The sequence below is a fragment of the Hoplias malabaricus genome, chromosome 3, assembly GCF_029633855.1.
Source record: "Hoplias malabaricus isolate fHopMal1 chromosome 3, fHopMal1.hap1, whole genome shotgun sequence".
NCBI lineage: Eukaryota > Metazoa > Chordata > Actinopteri > Characiformes > Erythrinidae > Hoplias > Hoplias malabaricus.
The window spans coordinates 27,950,358-27,964,978 of record NC_089802.1 but is presented as its reverse complement, the minus strand read 5'-3'; the positions used below and the strand labels follow the sequence as shown (position 1 = coordinate 27,964,978).

At 39.9% G+C, this 14,621-nt stretch overlaps 1 protein-coding gene across 2 annotated transcripts; it reads left to right on the top strand.

Moving 5' to 3' along the window:
- The first annotated feature begins 2,334 nt into the window (after window positions 1-2,334).
- On the top strand, window positions 2,335-14,616 carry tlcd3bb (TLC domain containing 3Bb). Of its 2 annotated transcripts, none has more exons than XM_066665915.1 (7): window positions 2,335-2,410; window positions 4,829-5,039; window positions 5,594-5,677; window positions 7,340-7,562; window positions 8,073-8,168; window positions 10,980-11,089; window positions 11,600-14,616. In XM_066665915.1, the coding sequence occupies exons 2-7, from the start codon at window positions 4,915-4,917 to the stop codon at window positions 11,865-11,867; spliced, it is 906 nt and encodes a 301-aa protein (XP_066522012.1). In that variant the 5' UTR covers window positions 2,335-2,410; window positions 4,829-4,914; the 3' UTR covers window positions 11,868-14,616. The 2 variants fall into 2 exon arrangements, with proteins under 2 accessions (XP_066522012.1, XP_066522011.1); XM_066665914.1 differs by having other exon boundaries at window positions 2,342-2,653; window positions 11,600-14,615.
- The last annotated feature ends 5 nt before the right edge of the window (window positions 14,617-14,621 follow it).

Below are 14,621 nucleotides of genomic sequence, written 5' to 3'. Positions count from 1 at the left end.
CCCTGTGTCTGCGTGGGTTTCCTCCGGGTGACTCTCTGTGAGGAGTGTGGTGTGTTCTCCCTGTGTCTGCGTGGGTTTCCTCCGGGTGAATGTCTGTGAGGAGTGTGGTGTGTTCTCCCTGTGTCTGCGTGGGTTTCCTCCGGATGATTGTCTGTGAGGAGTGTGGTGTGTTCTCCCTGTGTCAGCGTGGGTTTCCTCCGGGAGACTGTGAGGACTGTGGTGTGTTTTCCCCGTGTCTGAGTAGGTTTCCTCCGGGTGCTTCGGTTTCCTCCCACGCTCCAAAAACACATGTTGTTAGGTGGATTGGAGACTCAAAAGCGTCCATAGAAACTACCCTGCATTGATTTGATATCCAGTGAAGTCACATTGATCAGACAATGAATATGAAGATACTAGAAATGGCTACAGGATAATATCCAAGTGTTCAGAGATTCCAGTGAAAAAATGCAATTTGCCTAAGTGCAAGATGACTTGCTCCAGACCTGATGCTCCACCCCAAAAGTTAGACTCAGAGTCTGATATCTTCAGCTGGCCTCAGTGACAGGATTCTGCCACTTGTATTCTGCTGGTGTTTCTCAGAACAATAGACTGACCACCCAGATTCCAGTCCTTAATGTCATCGTTCATTCATTCATTAATTGTAAGTTCAGGGTGGCAGTGGGTCCAGAGCCTACACAGAATCACTGGGCACAAGGCAGGAACACAGGAACAGGAAGGGGACCCTTGTCCTTCACAGGGCGACAAACGCTCACACTTTTGAGTCGCCACTCCACCTACCACCTGGTGTTTGGAGAGTTGGAGGAAACCGGAGCACCTGGAGGAAACCCACACAGACACAGAGAGAACATAACACACTCTTCACAGACAGTCACCCGGAGGAAACCCACGCAGACACAAGGAGAACACACCACACACCACACTCCTCACAGACAGTCACTTGGAGGAAACCCATGCAGACACAGGGAGAACACATGACACTCCTCACAGACAGTCACCCGGAGGAAACCCACGCAGACACAGGGAGAACACACCACACTCCGCACAGACAGTTACCTGGAGGAAACCCACGCAGACACAGGGAGAACACACCACACTCCTCACACAGTCACCTGGAGCGGGACTCAAACCCACAACTTCCAGGACTCTGGAACTATGCGACTGCGATGCCACCGTGCATCCCAATTTCTTCTTCCTTTTTTTTTTTTCTTTTTATTATTATTATTATTTATTAATTTTTTTTAAATATTGATCAATGCATGAAATTTACAATACAATATTTACATATTTACATTACAATATACAATATATTTGTATGTGTTTCTGTACAAAAGAGAAAGATTATTTCAGCAGATCAACTGGTGAATAAATTAATTGGAAAATCACACAGATCCACTGCCCTAACAGAGCTTTACTCTCCCATCATCTACGCTGCCCTTTTCATGTATTTCTGAATAAACATAGTCAGATTAAGTGCCATTAAATCCTATCCTCCATCAGATGATAATCTCTAATCCCAGTTGTATTTCCATTTTATTGCGAAGTTTGTCACATCACAGCACATTGTTTAAATAAATAATAACATGAAGAATAAAAGAAACAATTTAAAAGCCATATTTTTTTTTATTAATTTTTCCCATTTGAGGTCCATTTATGTTTAAGTTTTAGATCTGTGATATACAAGGTCTTGCAACTTGCAATTCAAACAATCAAACATGTTAGCATAGTTGGCATAATCAGAATATTTTTCTAACATTGAATTAAATGTCATTGTGCATAGTAAATAAAATGACTGTATTTTTCACTTCTGGCACCTATCACCATCATTGTAAAGAATTTTGACAGGTTTCTATACATTAACCATTTCACATCAAAACGGTGACAGCTTTAATACGTCAATATCCCTAATCATTCATTACATAAATTGTAAGGGTCTGTTTTGTATGTAGTTAATGTTCTAATTTTATACCACATGTCATTCCCTATGTCTAGCTTTTTAGATTAAACTTTCACAAAATATTTTGATTATTCTTATGGAATTAATGTATAAATTAAAATAGCGACAGTGGAGCGTTCCACTAGTTTTCGGTCCATTATGGAATATGATTGGCTAATTGCTGTCTGCGAGGGTGAAAAGCAAACCAATCCCAGAGCAGAAAGGCGGGACTTGCTCAAATATGTTTGGGATAAAATAACGGTTTCAAAAACCAGTGTAGCGCGACCGTTATATTTTTTCTCACCCGTTTTCCGGCGCATCTGCCCTGTTATTGGCTACTTGCTGAACTCAAATGTGATAATGAGCCAATCATAATGCAAGAGGGCGGGTCTTGTCGGAAAACGGGAGGAGAAGAAAAACAACGCTAAAGGGGCAACAAAAACCGAGTTTGAACTGCTGGCCGCAGAGACGGAAAAGGTTTTAGCGGAGTTCCCCAGAAATTAATTTAAAGAATGAAAAATAACATAGAGAAGGAGTGAAAACAGAGCTTGTAGTGGCGACATTTGGATAAAAAACACCGGAGAGGGAGAGAAGAGCATCAGCAGCATTTTAAACGAGACGGTCCTCACCATGTCTGTTAACCGGGTTCACCGGGCTCTGCTGCTCTCCTTTGCCCGGACGCGAGCTTCTTCAGGCCGCTAACTGACCTCTCCGCATCGCGTATGTCAGCTTTATTGGTTTTGTCACAGAGTTATCTTAGACAGCCTTGCAGCGAGCATATTCATACCCTCTTAAAGGCACTAGTATGTAAAGCTGAAGTCTGCTGATCTGCCGTTTTCCGTTCCACCTTAAATGGTTCAGTTGTTAATTTCAAATATATATATATATATATATATATATATATATATATATATATATATATATATATATATATATTGGCGTTTCACAAGAAGTAACTTTAACTACAAGCTTATTTCATTTTCACTCCCTTAAATACATTTAAGGACTTAGTCGGTCCATTATGTGCTTAATTTAACATACTGGAGAAAAAAATAATATATAGGTATGTATCTAACCGGAAATATAGCTAATACTGCCCTCAACTTTTGTGAAGATATTTTTAATGTTTTAAATAGCGTAAGTCAGCAAATAAAAAGTAACTGCCTGAAAATCTGCACAAGCCTGTTTCCTTAAGAAGGTCAGAATGTATATGTAACGTCAAATTGTATTTAGACCAAGAGTCAATGGTTTCTGCTGCACGGTTTAAGGTGGAATGGACAATTTGAATAGAAAGCCGATTTCAGCCTCTTTACCCGGCGCCTTTCAATATATTCATTAATGCATCAAGGAGAAACATGAATGGACGAATGTTCGTTTCGAGTTCATATCTGTATTATTTACTATTATGTCGACATTTTTGTGTGATATTTTGCTCGGCTTCTCCTCTCTCAGAGCCGAATAGCGCATTGCGCATTTCTGGTATTGCACTGCTCCACTACCACCTGCTTTTCTCTCAGTTTTGTATTTCAGAGCTCACATATTTTCTCATTAAAGTCTCACTGATATCTCACGGCTGTGTTTTAGCCGCCAGAAGGCTTTGGACCGCTCTAAATGTCGTTATTTTTGGCCAGATGTGGGGCCTGTGTCCCATCAAACTCCATTCATCCTCTGTGCCCATTCAGCAGCGCACTCAGGAGATTTAAAGGGCTCATAGCTTACATTTGGTTTGTGATTTCTTTATATTTTCTCTCCTAAGTTTCAGATGTGGCATTTTATATCTGTTTTCCACATGAACTTTTACTCTACGTTCACTCAACCTGCGAATATCATTATAATGAAACAAATTGTTTATGTTACTGTGCCTTTAAGACTGATTCATGCGGTCATATGCAAAAGTTTGGATATCCCTGGCCAAATGACATTTTATTTTAGTGATTTGCTCATTGAAAAGTAAGTTAATACGTCCTCTACATGGAATCATCTTAAATATGGCATTTTCTAATCATTTTAATGCAGGTTTTATTTTTTGCTGATTTGGTATTATTGTGTATTCTCAGTGTTGTTTTGCAGGCAAGACTGCTGAATCAGAAATCAGTTTTAATAAATGAACTTTTAAAGAAGGTTGCTGATGCTCTGAAATAACTAATTGCTTTGTATAAAAAAAACATTTATTGTCACTATTATCTTCATCATACTACTACAGAGAAAATGGGGTCTAACTGGGGCATGTCTTATTTTGCTTGTGACAGTGCCACATATGGCACCATATGAGGCATTCATAATGGCTAGGTTTTCACACAAAACACTGCACTTCATCAGATCAGTTCTAGCTGAGGAGCAGAGTAATGAACCCTAAGCCGGAGTGTTTTTACAGTTATATTAAAGGTAATAAATGTAACAAAGACATTTATTTATGTTAGTTCTAACTTGATACCGTGGCTGATTTGCAAAGACACATATTTTTCAATCTAGTTTTTGTAGTATTTTGTAGTGTTATTTAAAAAGTAATTGTAAAAATTCGAGTTGACCTCAATAAAAAATTTCATTGGACCTGAACATACAATTTAGGTGTTATTAGTACTAGCTTAATTCATCAGAACATTGTAATATTTAAAAGCAAACATGTGACAATGTGCATTATGGAGAATGGACATTTTTAAAATTCCTGTTAGAACAAAAAATAAAGTTTAATCAGTGCTGAAAAACTACAATTTGTGAGATTTCAACAGCAGTGAACATCTCACTCATTCTTCCGGCCTCCATTATGCTTTTGTGAAAATATCAATTGTGAATGCAGTACTGTAAATCAAATGTGATGTCAAAATGTGAGTGTGTAGCTCCACCCCGTGTGTCAATGCACTGCTAATGAATTTATTATGAATAATCCTCTTACAGAGACTGAGGGGGAAAGTCTGCAGCTCTCGAAGAGTTTGAGCTCTTTGCGAAACACAGTGTCAAGCAAGGCTCAGTCTCCTGGGACCATGCTGTTCATCCTGGTTGCTGGATCTGTGTTTTTCCCTGGACTTTTCCTCCTGTCCAAGCAGTGTCTCAAACAGCTACCGGGCTGGAGATGGAGCGAGGGAGACGCTGTCACTGTGTCTGCAAGGTAAAAAAAAAATCTTGCGGAAAGGGCAGGGTGTTTTTTTGTGTGCATTTGGATGTACACTATACGTCCAAAGGTTTTATAGATACCCCTTAGATGTGATGAATTCATCTACTTCAAGGTCCATCGTTTGTGGACACACAGCGTGTATGATTGTCATAAAATATTGTGGAATGAAAGAGGCACTCTAGAGCAGCTTCACATGAACCTGAGATCACCATACTCAATGCCAGCAATGCACAGAGTCAGCTAGAGGGGTAGTAAAGCCTCCTAAGCCCTGGGCTGTAGAGCAGTGCAGCTGTGTCCTCTGGTGTGATGGAGAACTCAACATCAGTTACATTTGGGATGAGCCAGATTGTTGTTTGTGATCCAGAACTAACCATCCGACATAATTGTCTGAACGGTTCTTTGTTTATTTTATTCTGTATTATTTTAATCTCATAAGGATTAAAGCACTAATTTCATGAAGGTATTTAGTAGCATTCGATCACAGAGAGCAATATGAATATTGGCTCAGTGAAGTGTGGTTATTGACTTATGTATCGTATGTCCACCAGGCTGGTGTCATCCATCCAAGCTGTCATGGCTTCTTCAGCAGGTTACATCATTTCGACGTCCTGTGATGACATCATCGAGGATCAGTAAGCCCATCTTTTTAACTTGTGTTAAGTATGTCTTTGTGAAATCTTAAGATTTGGTGCAGCCTTTTAAGCACTTTGTCACGGGGGCGTGATGAGTGGAATTACGGGAGGCGGACACACTCGCTACAACACAGACAGTTTAATATATATATAACACAACAAACGAACTTGACGATAAACACGAAATAACATTACTTAGAAACATAGGAAACAGGCAGGAGACCGACCGAGGAACGAGAAAAGAGAAACGAAAAACAAACACTAATATAACAACAAACGAACTTGAAGGTAAACACGAATGGGGCATGAAAGGAGCAAGAGAGATGGGCAAGAACGAGGACGAAAACACAATGAAACATAACACAAACACAAACACAATGACCGATACCAGGAAGTGAGGGAAGAGGACTTAAATACACAAACTTAACAAGAGACACCTGACACAGATAACGAAGACAATGACAAGGAGGCGGAACAAAGGTGGAGCTAGAGTGAAACGAGGGCGGAGATAGGAATAACAACAAACAGACAGAGCCACATGGAAGGGGAAAATAAACAAGAAAGTGCCAGGGTGTGACACACTTTGTAGGGGAGACTTTGTAAAGTCATGTACAAAAGTTTGACCCGCATTGTTAAATTATATGTTTAAGTTGATTTTTTTAGGTCAAAATAAGTCGACACATCAGCTACAAATAGCATTGCGTACATTCTATTATTTGGGCTTCAACATTATGGTAAAAAATATATAAAATATTCTGCACAGACCACAGATTTTGTTTTATTTTTTCCAATATGTTACATTTAGCAAATAACCAGTAATTGTTTATTAAATTGTACATGTACATTTGACCAGTGGATCCCATACATTTGCTTACAAGCTCTCATTACTAGTCCTTAAGACATATTTAACGATCTCAGTGGGATAATTAAGATTTCCTAAAGACATCATGAATTTTTAATGCACCCCACAGTGATGTAAGTGTAGGGAAGGTTAAGTCAATGCCAATGTCTCTTGATGTAACTGTATTTTAACAGATTTGACACAGTTTTACAGATCCCAAACACTGCGGTATAGAGTTAACATCCATAGACATTCCCAGAGTTGTGCATGATATGATAATTTACTTCTACTGAGAAAAACAAACGGAAGTCCACATGAGAATCACATGTTTCAGTGGATCAGAAAAAGACACCAGTTGTCGATGATGTGGTCAGCAAAATAAATGAATCCTTTAAGTGTGATTTTGGTTTTGGTTTGATGTTGTGACGACTTTTTTGTGTCATATGCTGGTAGCATATATTGTTATAAAATAAAATAAATAAATGATATTAAACCATATTAAACTTATTTTATTTTTAAATATTAATTTTACTTTATCAGTTTTTGTTTTTTATCATCTATTTTCTTTTCTTCCTATGGAATCAATATGTTTCCCAGTTTCCTTAGTGTTTATTCTATTTTAAAATGTAGTATTTAATTTATTAATTATCTGTTCTCTCTCTGGGGCGGCACAGTGGCGCAGCAGATAGAGTTGCAGTCACACAGCTCCAGGGACCTGGAGGTTGTGGGTTCAATTCCCGCTCTGGGTGACCGTCTGTGAGGATAAGCAGTTACAGATGATGGATGTTCTCTCTCTCTCTCTCTCTCTCTCTCTCTCTCAGGCACTGGTTGACCAGTTCGTACATCCTGTTTGCTGTGCCCTATTTCGTGTACGATATCTACGCCATGTTTCTGTGCTACTGGCATAAGCTTCAAGTCAAAGGTCACGAGATCGACAATTGGCCCAAGTCGAGAAGCGTGGTGCTGAGGAGTTATCTCCACCGCGAATTCCTCATGGTCCTACACCACGTCGTCATGGTCACCGTGTGCTTTCCCGTCTCTGTGGTAACTGCTCACACTGGCATGTTTCTGTGGTTTAGTTCGGAAGAAAGAAATTCATCCAGCTTGGTCTTCAGGTTCTCCTTTCTCATGACTAGGCAAAGAGAAACATTTGCATTTGAATTTGTAGCTCTAATTACAGAAACAGGTTTACTGTGTGTTTGGTGTGTATGTTGTGGCCAGAGGCACTGTTACACCTGACATCACATCGGCCACTCATTTAAATACCCGGAATCAAAAGCGTGGCTTCTGAAAATAAACCTGTTCCGAAACGTATGAAGGGGCAGCATGAGGGGGGAAGTAGCCTCAGAGGGGTGTACCGCTTTTCAGCTGTGAGACCTTTCAGCGGAGGAATAGAGAGAGGAATAATAAAGTTATTATGCACTGCTGACTCTGGAGTGTAAAAGTCAAGCCAAATGAGTTTTAACAAAAATGTACCAGGGCAATAAAATTCATCCCAGTAAAATGGGATAAAATCATACTGCATGCCTTCAATGTCTGTTCTTTCTCTCACAGTTCTGGAGGCAGGGGAAGGGCGATTACTTCCAGGGCGTCATGTTCCTGGCTGAACTCAGCACTCCCTCCGTCTGCCTGGGCAAAATCCTCATCCAGGTACATCCATTATTGATCAGATGAGTGTATTTCACCCCACCCCTGTGGTATGTTCATACTGATTCATCACTCTCACTTCATCTTAAACAATGATGCATGCAGTATTTACCGTGCAGTGATTACATTGGACCTTTTATGGCTGGCCATGAGGGACGTGCTGCTGTTAGCAGCTGCTGACTCTGCATGGAAATCTTAGGCAGTCTCTGTAGGCCCAAGGCCAAGAGAAAATAGAACGCATGTCAATATGCAAGTCCTGACTTGAAATACACTGCACACTCCCCAGACTGAAGCACTGATGTAGGGCTACTGAGCACGGATTGTCACAACGGAAGGATGTTTGATGGTGGAGTAAGAATGCTGCAAAAGACATTAGCACATCAGTATTTGCAGTTAAGAAAACTTACCTGCCAACCAGAGAATGAACATATGACAGTATGTCATCAGCTCTTCCAGGGTTTTTTCTGAACTGAAGGGGATTTATGGGGATTTTTACCCTTTTCGCTGCAGTAACAGCGTCTACTCTTCCCAGGAAGGCTTTACCCTGATATAGGAGCATGGCAGCAAGGCCGGTTTGGCCACAAGTATTTCTGAGGTCAGATACTGATGTTGAAGATTAGTTCTCTCCAGATCATCCCAGAGCTCCATCACTCCAAAGAACACAGTTGCACTGGCCCACAGTCCATTACTGAGGGTTTTATTCCCCTCTGGCTGTTGCTTGGCATTGGGCATTGTAACCTTAGGCTCATATGTAGTTGCCGCATGACATCCTATTTTCTATGGAGATTAACCATGCTGTGCAGCGTAAAGAAGCAAATTTGAGCGCTAAATATGTCTCGGCTGATCGACTACATTTAAGGTAAACAGACCATTGAGTAAATGACATTTCTCACAAGAGTCTTTATGCATGTCCCTCGGGGCGTTACGATTTTCCCAGCCACCCTCCCTGAGCCTCTCGCTGCTGAATATAGCCTCCTGAATTTAGACGAGCTTTAACACTAGATACAATATCCTCTTTTATAGCTCCCCTCTCCATCATTGCGGGGCTCTGAGTAGCAGGGCACATGGCCAAGAACGTTTCCTGTACGTAGCATGGCTGAATGTGTGTGTGTGTGTGTGTGTGTGTCCTGATTCTCAAGAGCATGCAGAGGACTTTCTGTAAGATCGATGTGCTGTGTCGTCGGTATGGCAAATAATACATACTTTAGTTATTTATAGATTAATTCAGGTATATGGACTATACTGAGCTGTTTGACAACTACACTGGCTACTGTGCTTCAGAAATACATCAGGAGATCCTCTGCACTTCTAGAAGTTATTCAGTGGTTAAGTGGTTATTTGAGCCACTCATTTTGTACTTAATTATATGATCTTTATTGTTTTTCGTAGTGAAATCTTCTTGTCCCTTCTACAAGAGAAACATGAACTAAATTATAATAACGTAGGAATAAATAGAGTAGAATAAAATAGAGATGAATATAGAGAATAGAGAAGAAATATATAAAACATCGCTCCTACCAGGTATGTTTATTTTCTTTGAATAATTATTTCACTATTTCTTTTATTATAATCATACACAAGATGTAAAATATCCTATGCCAATCCATAAGAGCTTCACATAGGGCCCACCACACTCTCTTCCTACCTGCAGCTACACAATTCCTGTTGAATCCTACACCTCAACACTAAGGTCGCAGTGGCCATTTCTGATCCGATTAGCAACTTGCTACCCTTAACATCTAAGGTTACTCATTGAGCCCAGCCCATAAGAACCCAAACCACCCACTGCATCACTAGGTCTTCACAGGGGTCATCAGGTAGACACCTCCCCTCGTCAGTGTTTCGCCCACGACAAATCCAGAAGGCTCTACAGTGAAGTCTGGCGTTCCAGACCCTCCCTGCTCCAATTCAGTTTTACAGTCTCACCTTACCCTTTACCATCACCAACCATAAATCCACACTGGCCTCCCTGGTGACTAAGGCTATACCTAGCCCCACTGGCACTGTTAATGCATGCCAGTGCATGCAATATTATTATACTGTTGTTGCTATTGATTTTGAATATGGCACATTATAGCTACATCTTACAAAAGTCCATTTGACCATAAGATCACTCGGCCTGATTCCCGAGGAGAAAAGGCAGTCAGAGTGTGGTACTTTGTCTGTGAGTAACATGTGCAGTGATTTCTGTCATCCAGTGGATTACTAAGCCTTGTTATGGTAGCTGTCAAACCTGAAGACCTGGCCTCAGAAAAAAAGAAGCGGATAGAAATATGTGAATACAGTAGAATGATATGCTGATGCTGAGTGTTTTAATAGCAGTAATAAAAGAGTTCAGTGTTTAAGATGCCGCTTCCAAGTACCAGAGGTATTCCCAAAAGGTAGCCAAAGGCCCTGTACCTAATGACCTCTGGCCTGGCCACAGTGGTTGCTCTAGGAAGAGAAAAGTAGGTTTTACTACGAACTGTGACTCAATTCCCAACCATTTTCCCCCATTTTTTTTATATTTATCACATTCTGTTACTGACAGTGCCCCTCACTGCTTGGATGTCAATCACCTGCTGTTATTTTAAAGTTACTTTACATTAAGTTCTGTATTTGGAATTGTTTTATTATTATTTTGTATTTGCTCCTTTGACATAAGCCAAATATTTAACTGATGACACACTAGTTATTCTTTTCCTCTTCTTTCATTAGCCTCCCTCCTACATTTTTCTTTCTCTCTGCCTCACTCCCCCCATGATTTTCATTTGAATCTTCTTTAGAGTTGGATTGCCTCTTTGTGTTTACCCTTTCACTTGCACTCTCTCTCAGTACAAGCAGCAGCACACGCTTCTTCACAAAGTGAATGGGGCTCTCATGCTGATCACTTTCTTCATCTGTCGAGTCCTTCTCTTCCCCTACCTCTACTATGTTTATGGCAGGTATGGCTCTTCACATCCCTCCTCTACCTATCTCTCTCTCTCTCTCTCTCTCTCTCTCTCTCTCTCTCTGTCTTGCACACGCATGCTCTTTCTTTCTTTTTCTCTCTCTCTCTTGCTATTTCCAAAGTGAGAAATCTGTCATATATAACATACAGCAGTTCCACATACAGCAGAATTCAGTGTTTTCAATAAAATTAAACCAATTTCTAGAGAGAAGTGTACATAATAATTTATTTGTATAATTTGTTGTAATATATTTGTTGTCCTGGGCAACTTTAAAAAATCAATATAAATCTATTATCCAGAACAGTGCTGGAGATATGTCAAAATGCCATAAAAGCTGAAGAAGAACAAGAATTAAGTTATAAATATATTTCTTTTATGAGAATAACTAATGTTAACTTATTCTAATAAATGAATTTCCAAACTGTCTGCTGGCAGTGTACACACTTCTCGTTTTCTACCCGTTGGCTCGTTCAAAACCACTTTATTTCTTTCCCCCTTGTTCAGATATGCCTCCATCCCGTTCTACGTGGTTCCGCTGGCGGTTCCGTGGCAGTGTAACGTGGGGGCTCTTCTCCTCATGGCTCCTCAGCTCTATTGGTTCTCTCTGATTTGCAGAGGAGCTTTGCGCCTGTTTACCGGCCGCTCCTCACACTTCCGACTCTCTGAAAAGCCCACCTCTTCCTGTCCTAATCCTGCCCCCTCCCCTCAGCCGGCCAATGGCTTCAGCAGTCGGATGACCTCTCTGGACATGTCCACTCCTTCAAGCCACTAAGAAAAGCAGGAGAAGTGGGAGATGGCTGGGAGTGTACTAGATGAATTGGGTCAAGTGAAGTGACACCGGGGCACAGAAACTATAAGGGAGTAGTTGCACTATTGTACTATATTACAGTACAGAACAGTACTATGTTTAGCTCTGAGGCTTGTGTACTGCATCAAGGACTGCTTCAATAGACCAACGAGGGCAAAAAAGACCTTTGCTGCTCCGGCAAAAAAGACTTGATATAAAAAATAAAATTCATGGTAGTGTTTGCACAACGGCCAAGCCTGTGTCAGCCGCACATGTTTGAGCAAACAGAGGCAATATGCATCATTATTATGCATTATAAGGCACTAACGGGGTCGCCTTGTTGACTATATAGGCATGTCAGTGTTGCCTGCAAAAAACAATAATAACAAAAAAAAACAAAAAAAAAAAACAAAGCTTGATGGAAATTAACAATTTTATAATCCTGATTAAAATCTTAAATATTAAAATATTAAAATCTTAAAGGTCTGAATTTCTCTGGTCAAATGGCCTGCCTGGTTGAGTTTCCAAGTGAAAACAAATGAACACATCCTAAACATGTGAAGTAATAGATTTGTTTTCCTGTTGTTAATTCAACATAAATCAATCATTTAAACTGTTCTCTGTAGAGGACGTGTCCCTTATTCTCATTTAGAGTCAACACAAACATGCCATTTACACCGAGAAACCCAAGCCTATGTACAAAATGTGCATTTTGGTCCATGCTCTCTCCTTCACAGTTAAAAAAAAACTAAAGGCAATAAAACCAAAGCCGTTCTTATCACGCTGCTGTCCTAACAAAACTTTGTATCTCCAGTCAGAGAAGGAAACGATATTCCTGACCTACAACTGAACACATTTCACTGTCAATAATATCATTCTAATGTTGTTAAAATGTAAGGTGTCAATGCCACACAGCTCCAGGGTCCTGGGTTTGATCGTGTCTGTGAGGAGTTAAGTGTGTCCTCCACATGTCTGTGTAGGTTTCCTTGCAGACAAATTGGTAGGTGGATTGGCTGTGTGAAATAGTCCACAGGTGTGAGTCTGTGAATGACTGGGTGAGTGGGTGATGTCCTGTGATGGACTGGCGCCATGTAGAGTGTGTGTTTCTGCTTTATTCCCAATGATTCTGGATAGGATCTGGACCCAGCAATGAATTAATTCAATTTTAGTTTTTGTTTCATGAATTTTTGGCTTTGTTTTCATCAGCTGTCATTTTCAAAACACATTAAATGTTTAAAAAACCTGTAAAGACACAGTGTGAGACGCAAAGTTTTGTTCTGACAAATAGCAAGATTCAGTGTTTTCAAAATTGTAAAAACTGGACAAGAACACTGAGCCTTGCAACATATTCAAGTAGAGTTAAAGACAAAAAATAATAAAAAGAGGCAGGTCAAAGATAGAACTCTTCATTAAAAGAAGAAGCCAGCGTATCTGAACCCTGTCTGTCTGAGAGAAGAGGCAGCGCAGGGGATGGAATGTATTTATCCTGTAGATGATAGTGCAGTGTGAATAGAAGGCCTGGCTAAAGCTTAGTAATCAAAGCATAACCTAAATATTAAAGGAAAGATTTAGCTCTGAAGTGCTGCTTTAAAATCAGATGTGTGACATTAAAGTAGCGCGTTTGAGTTTATCTTGGCCAGCATTATCTCCTGTATACAGAAATAATAAATGTAATACTTGTGTAAACTGAGACATAAACCCAGAGGCAACCCTGATTTATAGGTTAAAAGAAATAAATAATATTAAGCTGCCTTATCACCTTCTTTGGAATTGTGGATAACTTTAGGTTATTTCTTTTATTTTTATTTAGTTTTTTGCTAGACAAGAATATTTTGTGTGTGTGTGTGTGAGAGAGAGAGAGAGAGTACATAAAACAACTTCATTGTTTTCTTATTTATTGTTTTTGTCACTTACAAATTCCAACCATTATTTATTGTTCTGATTGTTGTTATTTGTTGTTTATTCCTTTAACATACTTGTTTATTTTCGTATTGCATTGTGTCTGTTCAGTCCCAAGACTTTTGTTTGTTTGTGGCATAAACCGCTCTGGAAGAGTGGAAGAGTTATCATACTGGTTATGAAACTGCTTTTTTTATGTTGAGGTTTGTAATCCTGTATATGAATGGATATGATTCCCCAAATGAATATAGATATTTATATAATATACCTGACCTGCTTGCAATGTTTCAGTGTTTTTAGTTATACTTTGGGAATGTCAATGGAATAAACTACATACTTTAGTGGAAGTGCTCAGTTTACTCTGAAATTTGAATCCACTTTTGATCTGATCTATGTGCTAATAGCATGCGGTTGCCAAATGCAGAGTAAAACCCCATTAAGTCCGTTGACATTAATATCATTTAATGTCCCAGTTTAAAAAATGAATGTGCAGATGCCACAGACTGAAAGAAAAACATTCAAAACTTTGTATTTATAGTGACATTTCTTTTTCTCAGTTTTATTTGTCTCTGAATGTTTTCTGTATCTGTCCTATCTGTTCTTCCCAAGTGTGAAGTTGCAAATATAGAGAATATATACCCTCTTGTCCTGTGTCCGAGGGGTGTATTTTCACTATTTTCACACCTGAATCTCCTTTACTACTCCTTCCACGCCGTATAAACCCTCCCCTCTCCCTTCAGTTTCCAGAAATGACCTTCACATCCCACCACCTCTCTCTTCCATGACCTCCGTCTCCTGCAGAATGATAGGGAAAAGCCCGGCTTCAGCGCTCTCAGCGAA

Bases quoted from the DNA above. Each gene is read 5' to 3' on its own strand.
- tlcd3bb (XM_066665915.1), top strand. From the start codon at position 4,915: ATGCTGTTCATCCTGGTTGCTGGATCTGTGTTTTTCCCTGGACTTTTC. The intron at 5,678-7,339 runs GTAAGCCCATCT...TCTCTCTCTCAG, and splicing joins GATGACATCATCGAGGATCA to GCACTGGTTGACCAGTTCGT. The intron at 11,090-11,599 runs GTATGGCTCTTC...CCCCTTGTTCAG, and splicing joins CTCTACTATGTTTATGGCAG to ATATGCCTCCATCCCGTTCT.